The sequence below is a fragment of the Papilio xuthus genome, unplaced genomic scaffold, assembly GCF_000836235.2.
Source record: "Papilio xuthus unplaced genomic scaffold, Pxut_1.1 DF828258.1, whole genome shotgun sequence".
Classification (NCBI taxonomy): Eukaryota; Metazoa; Arthropoda; class Insecta; order Lepidoptera; family Papilionidae; genus Papilio; species Papilio xuthus.
In genome coordinates, this window is record NW_013530391.1 from 2,352,065 (window position 1) to 2,359,889 (window position 7,825).

A 7,825-nucleotide genomic window follows, 5' to 3' on the forward strand; every position below is an offset into this window, starting at 1 on the left:
GTATAATTAATTAGAGAACTTAAAGGGAGGTATGGTCGCATTGGAACCCTTTAACTTCTTTAGAATAAAAAAGTGGGTTAGCTATGAGACAAAATTGTACTACTTCTGCCCAAACCCGACGGTATGACGTCAGAGGACTATGTTAGTTACGTTGATTATATATCAACATACAGATATATCCTAAAATGAATCAATTAATAAAACTAAGTAATAAATAAGTAATATCTTAACTTTGTCTATCTTGTTTGTTGGACACGTGTCATTTCTTGCTAATTGATTTGGAAATAAGAACTTGCGAATTTCATTAAAACTTGGTGAAACTTCTTTCATTTGTCATTAAGTGTCGTTGAATCAAACAAAACTTTGGCACAGACTTGTTTAGTTACATTGATTACACAATATTATGGACTACTTGAATGTTCCGAACCACTAGAGACTTGTAACAGATTTACTATGGCCTTCTAAGACCAAAATCTCCGTTTAAAACATATTACGGTTTGTTTTGTTAAAGATAGTGATCAAAATATCAATATATTTTTAACGGAGTTTTTGGTCTCGAAAACCCACGGTATAAAAATAACAATCAAGTTGAGGAGTTTAATAGAATATATTATTTAAGTAGACGTATTTCTTGCATGCGGCAGTTTTAAGACACGTTTAATCTACGACAAAAGTTGTTTAACGTTTATCTAAAGTTTTGATAATTCGCATTTATATTAGTAGGATATATACATAGTAAAATTTAAAAGTAATTTACTATCTAAAGTTAACAATCGTTCAACGGTTTTCAATGAAATATTTTTCGTCATACATCAATCCTTTGGCAGTTAGTTTTTGATCCGAAACTTTTTCTATAACAAAATCCAATATTTTAGAATTCACTTTGACATATTTTTTATCAGTATAGTTATTCTAGTGCCAAATAAACCTTCGAAAACGAATATTTTTGTTAAAAATTAAAAAAAGTTTTTTTTACGTAATTAGTATTTTTAAATGAATAATACGGCATTTACTTTGAGATAGCTATTCGTATTAGAAAAGAGGCTCTGGTAATACTGAAAGTATTCCTGCCTAGTTACTAAAAAGCTCGCGAAAGCTTGCTAAATAAAGATTATTTCTAGGATCTGCTGGTATTCCGTAAGCTTTGTGTTTCGTTGGTCTATAAAAATTCCATCAGTTTAATTAATTGTGATTATTTTATATTGCACAAATAAACATCTATCCATCCATCTAAACATTCAAATTTATAATATTAGTAAGATTTCTGTATTTACGTAGCTCTACAAATATTGTGTTAAATATTGTTGCAAAATTCCGTCCGCGCTATATACATATGTTTGTTTTGTTTCAAGTGTTTCAATGAAAAATTGCTTTGAGTATTAAATTAGCTTCATAAACAGGAAAAGAAGGAAACATTTTGAATATACAAATTATTTATTTTGATATAATTTTAAGATTAACTTTCTTCAAATAACCATAATGGATCTCTTCTTATAATATAATTAATAACATTTGCAGTCGTCACCCAAACACATGCCGCCTTGGTTGTTCATTTGAATGCACATCATGTTGCACGTACCAGAATCACATTCTCCTACCTTCTTAGAGGTTTTAGAGTTGACTGTGAACAAGAGTTAAACCAATATTACCAAGCACAATTTATACTTAAGCCCGGTCACACCTTTAGTTTTAACTTAAAGGTCAGTTAACATTGTGCAGTTTTAACTGCACAATGTTAACTGACCTTTAATTTTATTTTTTATTTTGCAATATTACTCCTGATATATGCACCATAGGACCTAAAATGACACGCATATTGACATCTCTGTTATATCTCTTGAAAAATCTTTTTATACAAATGTTTCGACAAGGTAAACCCACAATAATTACAGTTGTTGTAAAAATGGGTTTGCGTATGCAATGACATATGCTTTGTTATCAGTTAACCGATAAAAAAGCATTCAGTGAGCAAATAGAGATCAGATAAAACGTGCACACAATGATAAGCATGCACTGTGCTTATCCTTATTTTTCTCTCCTAAAAGTAAACTGACAACCTATTAACTTACGAGTAAAAGCAGTCCCTTAGTGTCCAATATTCGATTGAGTGTTAACTCGAAACTACTCCAATCCACAAAGAGGCTCTCCCATAATGAAATTAACTGAACTAAGCGGCTATAAAATATTTTTTTTTGATTAGCAGTACTATTGCATACCATCGATGTTCTTCTGTCTATAGCATTTGCATCTTCCTTGTGTACAGTCGCCGCCATGGAATCCTTGCTGTCTGCACCACCAGTCACAGTCTCGTGGATTGCAGCCGCTGAGTTGCTTAGATTTGTCTGAGATATCGTTGACTGAAAACATGATACCTGAGATAAGTATTCAATACCATCAAGGGTTTACAGTTTGATTCTTATTGGACGGATCAAAAGGCTATTTGGTGGTAGAGGACCTCAATAGCCTACTAAGAAATGGGACGACATCCTGAGGCATTACCTGCTTGGTTCTAGATCTATATAATGATATTTATAAATATAAAGTTTAAATATTTTACACTAAACGATTTAGTTCTTAGTAACACAAATTTCGTTCAGTGATCAATAAATGTCGGAGTATTTACTTGAATCTTGTTCAATCCACAAAGGGAGAGCCATAATGAAAAAAATTGCTGCAGTGGTCGCTTTAAATCGACTGAGTGCAACAGTTACAAAACAATCTTTTTGGGTAGCACTAATGTTGCATACCGTTGATATAGTTCCGTCTGTAGCATTTACATCTTCCCTGTCCGCAGTCACCGCCATGGAATCCTTGACGTCTGCACCACCAGTCACATTCTTGTGGATTGCAGCCACCGAGTTGCTTAAATTCGTCTGAGACTTCGTTATCTGAATATATCACATCTGTTATGAGTACTTAGAATCAACATTAACGCAATACCTACTTGGCATTAGTTTAATATTTTTGTGAAGATTTAATCTACATTAGTGGTTATTGACTGGCTTAGTATTTACTCGAAACTTACTTTATAATAATGAAGACTTTGAACGGAGTGAAACCGTTATAAAATACTACTGCGGCTCGCGACTATGTCCGTGAGGAATTTAAAAAGAAACTTAAGCGAAGCGTTACTCTAGTCTGTAATAAACCTATTTCAAATTGCACTCCCATCCGTTTAGCTGTTCTAGAGTTACGTGATAATAAACATTTATCCGTCAAAACTTTCGCATTTATAATGTTAGTAAGATTATCTTGTGTAGTATTAACATTGTATACCGTTGACATAGTTCCGTCCGTAGCATTGGCATCTTCCCTGTACACAGTCGCCGCCATGGAACCCTCTCCGTCTGCACCATCTGTCACATTCTTGGTTATTGCAGTCGCTGAGTTGCTTAAATTCCTCTGAGACATCGTTATCTGAAAATATAGTTCTACGTGTCATATCTGTTCTAACAATTTTTATAATTTTTGGTGAATATTTCTAATAAATAAATATACAATGACAGACTCCCTTTGTGACCAATAAGTATCAAAGTACAACAGATAAAAACAATTTATTTTGGCTAGCATTAATATTTTATACCTTTGGAATAGTTTCGTCTGTAGCATTGGCAGCTTCCTTGTATGCAGTCGCCGCCATGGAACCCTCTACGTCTGCACCATCTGTCACATTGTTGGTTATTGCAGTCGCTGAGTTGTTTAGATTCTTCTGAGACTTCGTTATCTGAAAATATAGTTCTAAGTGTCGTATCTGTTCTAACAATTTTTATAATTTGTTGTGAAGATTTCTCATACATGAATATATGTACCTTTGGAATAGTTCCGTCTGTAGCATTGACATCTTCCCTGTATGCAATCGCCACCATCGAATCTTTGCCGTCTGCACCATCTGTCACATTCTTGGTGATCGCAGTCATTGAGCTGCTTAGATTCGTCTAAGACTTCGTTTTCTGAAAATATCAATCAATGTCGTATCTGTTCCATCTATTTTTTATTGTTGGTGAAGATACGCTTATATGAAAATACACTGGTGGACTCCTTTCGTGACAAATAATTCTCTAAATACAGCAGTTAAAAAATATACTTTTTGGGAAGCATTACTGTTGTTTACCGTTGTCATAGTTCTGTCTGTAGCATTTGCAACTTCCTTGATCGCAGTCGCCACCATGGTATCCTCTCCGTCTGCACCACCAGTCACAGTCTCGAGGATTGCAGCCGCTGAGTTGCTTAGATTCGTCTAAGATTTCGTTGTCTAAAAATATCACTAAATGTCGTATCTCTTCTACCAATTTTTTTTAATTTTTGGTGAAGGTTTCTCATATAATAATATACACCAACGGATTCCCCTGGTGACTAATAAGTGCCCAAATACAGCAGTTAAAAACATTTCATTTTGGGTAGCATTAACATTGTATACCTTTGGAATAATTCCGTCTGTAGCATTGGCATCTTCCCTGTATGCAGTCGCCACCATCGAATCTTTGCCGTCTGCACCATCTGTCACATTCTTGGTGATTGCAATCATTGAGCTGCTTAGATTCGTCTAAGACTTCGCTGTCTGAAAATTAAATTAACTATCTTAAATTAACTAAATGTCGTATCTGTTCTAACTATTTTTTTTTATTGTTGGTGAAGATACGCTTATGTGAATATACACTGACGGACTCCTTTCGTGACGTATAAGTGTCTTAATACAACAGATAAAACTTATTCCATTTAGGAAGCATTAATGTTGTTTACCGTTGACATAGTGCCGGCTGTAACATTTGCAACTTCCTTGTTCACAGTCTCCGCCATGGTATCCTCTAATTCTACACCACCAGTCACAGTCTCGTGGATTGCAGCCGCTTAGTTGCTTAAATTCGTCTAAGATTTCGTTATCTAAAAATATTGTAGTTTTAAATGGCGTACCTATTCCATTTTTTTGATAAGTGTCTCAGTACACCAGTTAAAAATATTCATTTTAGGTAGCATTAATATTGAGTACCTTTTAAAAAGTTCTGTCTGTAGCATCTGCAATTTCCTTGTTCACAGTCGCCACCATGGTATCCTTGCCGTCTGCACCACCAGTCGCAGTCTCGTGGGCTGCAGCCACTGAGTTGCTTAGATTCGTTTAAGACTTCATTATCTGAAAATAACATAATTATAAGTGTTATCACTTACTTGAAACTAGTTTAAATATTTTAATAAAGAATATTTAATACCGTTGTTATTGTCCTGTCTATCACATTCACATCTTCCTTGTGCGCAGTGGCCACCAGAGCAACCACTTCGTCTACACCACCAGTCACAGTCTCGGGGATTACAGCCACTGAGTTGCTTTGATTTATCTGAGACTTCGGTATTAGAAAAATCATATTCGTGTTAAGTACTTAACCATCATTAAGGCTTTACTTGGCGTTATTTCTAACACGCAAATAATGAATATTATTATATAAATATTTTAGAGGCTGCCTCAACTCGACCTAAATGACGTGCAGTGTCATAAATCTTCAAAGCCTTTTTACAACAATTAGAATTACTAGATTTGAACTCCCTATCTAAAGATTGTTACTTTATTGATGTCATGAAATGCGTACATTCTTTGAATATCAATAGGTTAAGCCTAACGACTCCGTCTGCTGGGCGTTATAAAAAACTTTGTATGTAACCTATATATTCTTCCAGACTATGTTGTTCATCTATGCAAAATTTTATATGTAGATATCCGTTGAACTGTTCTGTAGATACATTCTAAATATAATTTTTTCGTCCACCCATACATCCAAACTTTCGTATTTATAATAAAAGTAAGATTAATAATGTTACATCATACCGGTATTATTCTTTAAAATGTCACATTTGCAATTTCCATTGACGCAGGCGCCACCAGGAAATCCTATGCGACGGCAGGATTGGTCACATCCGAGGGGGCTGCAACTCTTCAATTTATTTTTTATCCATGATTCAACATCTGAAAAAAAACTTTTAGAATTTTATCTACGGTTAAAAATAATCTTACCATGACTAACTGTAGGTTTCCGAGACGAAAGTCCCCGTTTCAAACATATTGATGTCTCTGATTAAAGACAATGACAGGAACAACGATATGTTTTATACAGAGATGTTGATTTCAGAGACCTACGGTAAGCTTGTCGATGGTTGTTTAGTCGCCTTTTTTATCGTAGCGACTTACAATGATTTAGGTTCATGTTTACAATATTTTTAAGTACCGGTTTTGGTGAGTCTCTGAGTGCATTCACAAACATCGCCATGACAAGTGCCAGTATCGAATCCCAGTGCATGGCAAATATTACTGCATGTGTTCGAATCGCAACTTTCCGCCTTCTCGTCATTGACTTTGTTCTTTACCGCACCTGGATAAAAAGTTAGTTTTTTAACACTAATCGATACTATTAGTAAAATTAGAGATTCGTTGTAATATCGTGAAAAGTAATTCGCGAAAATAATTTATACCAAAATAACAATTATTAAAATTTTTGACTGACTGTTTGTCTGTAAAATCATGCAATGATAATCGAGATTGTGCGCACAAAATGTTTATAATGTTCGTAAACAACAGAGGTTGAAAAAAGGTAAACATATTTTATTGTATTCATAAACTGCGTATAATTAAACGGAAACATCGATTGCCGATCTTCCTTTGTCTTCTTATTCATTTTTCGGGACAATATATTTATAAACTTACCATCATTGTATACATTGACCAGCACAGATGCGCTAACAGTACAAAGTAACGCAAGAACAGTAATTTCGATAAAAGAAATCATTTTTTTGTTAATATAAAGTCTTGAAACATCACTGTTGACTAAACAGGACACAGAACGGGCGGCCTATTTAAGCGCAGTCGGAATTAACCCCTCCTTGTTGCAAAAAATAACATGAATCATTCGATATTGCAATGAACAACAACTGATATTTTTGTTGTTTACTTTTTTATCTCAAAAGGAAGGCAGGAAAGTGCTGTTTTTATCCGACTGACACAGAATCGTAATGTTTTTCTCGCATATGTATGTTTTTATGTATGTAGGTTTGTGTGTGTACTGATTCCATTGTGATTTGTGACCTTGAGCAGGCTAAATGAATCGATTTTGACAAATGACGTGTCATTCGATTCATATTCTCTCCGTTACTGTTATAGTATGCATTTACTAGGGTTTTTGTTTTATAATTAAGATGTTGATGAAACTATTATTATTCCTCTTTTAGCAAATATGTACATTTATGGGGATCACTTAAACACTCTGAGTGTAGCAATCAGAGGTAATTTTATAAATATAGGCTATGAAACATAGACTGATAGATGCTGCGCATCTGCTTTAAATATTCTATTAGACCTAATGGAACGCCGCATTACCAATCAAAGTTTTCTATTTCCGTACAACGTATTCTATTGCAAACTCGTTTCAAAATAAATGCGTTTATTGCCTGTGGCGTAATATATTTGAAGAGAATATTCTCGACTTGCAAACACGGTGAATCATTTTATCCTTTGTATCATAAAAGTTATGTCAAAGAATTAAATTCACTTCCCAGTTAAAATCGAGTATCGTACAGCAAAGTAAAGCCCATTTAGGGTGACCGTAAAACTACACTGCACTGTTTACACACTACAAGTGTTTTAAATCATACATATTGCCATCCCTTTCTTTTAATTTAAAAATAAAGGGACAACAATATGTGCGAATGTAAGTCTAACGCCAGTCGCCTCCCGACAATAATTAAGCATGTTTGTGTATGAACCAAGCTTAACAACATCTGTTGCATGAATTGGCCGGCACGCCCGGTGATATTCCACGATCACACAGGAGACGGGCGTCAAGTG

At 34.6% G+C, this 7,825-nt stretch overlaps 1 protein-coding gene across 4 annotated transcripts; it reads right to left on the reverse strand.

Annotated features, from left to right (window-relative positions):
- Window positions 1–1,415: 1,415 nt before the first annotated feature.
- Window positions 1,416–6,826, reverse strand: 6tox (antimicrobial protein 6Tox). 4 transcript variants are annotated; one of them, XM_013306320.1, is made up of 14 exons: window positions 6,689–6,826; window positions 6,213–6,356; window positions 5,816–5,953; window positions 5,205–5,336; window positions 4,988–5,128; window positions 4,741–4,881; window positions 4,418–4,558; window positions 4,112–4,252; window positions 3,810–3,950; window positions 3,584–3,724; window positions 3,277–3,417; window positions 2,748–2,888; window positions 2,217–2,357; window positions 1,416–1,621 (listed from the first exon to the last, which is right to left on the reverse strand). In XM_013306320.1, exons 1-14 carry the CDS (start codon window positions 6,768–6,770, stop codon window positions 1,503–1,505), a joined length of 1,884 nt encoding a protein of 627 aa, XP_013161774.1. In that variant the 5' UTR covers window positions 6,771–6,826; the 3' UTR covers window positions 1,416–1,502. The 4 variants fall into 4 exon arrangements, with proteins under 4 accessions (XP_013161774.1, XP_013161775.1, XP_013161776.1 ...); XM_013306321.1 differs by lacking the exon at window positions 5,205–5,336; XM_013306322.1 differs by lacking the exon at window positions 4,741–4,881.
- Between the last annotated feature and the right edge of the window lie 999 nt (window positions 6,827–7,825).

What these genes read in the sequence shown, in the direction of transcription:
- 6tox (XM_013306320.1), bottom strand. Translation starts at nt 6,770, where the DNA reads ATGATTTCTTTTATCGAAATTACTGTTCTTGCGTTACTTTGTACTGTT. An exon ending in CAGACGGAACTATTCCAAAG is followed by an intron (nt 3,725 to 3,809) that starts GTACATATATTC and finishes CTATATTTTCAG; the next exon opens with ATAACGAAGTCTCAGAAGAA. An exon ending in TAGACAGAAGAACATCGATG is followed by an intron (nt 1,622 to 2,216) that starts GTATGCAATAGT and finishes TCTTGTTCACAG; the next exon opens with TCAACTCTAAAACCTCTAAG.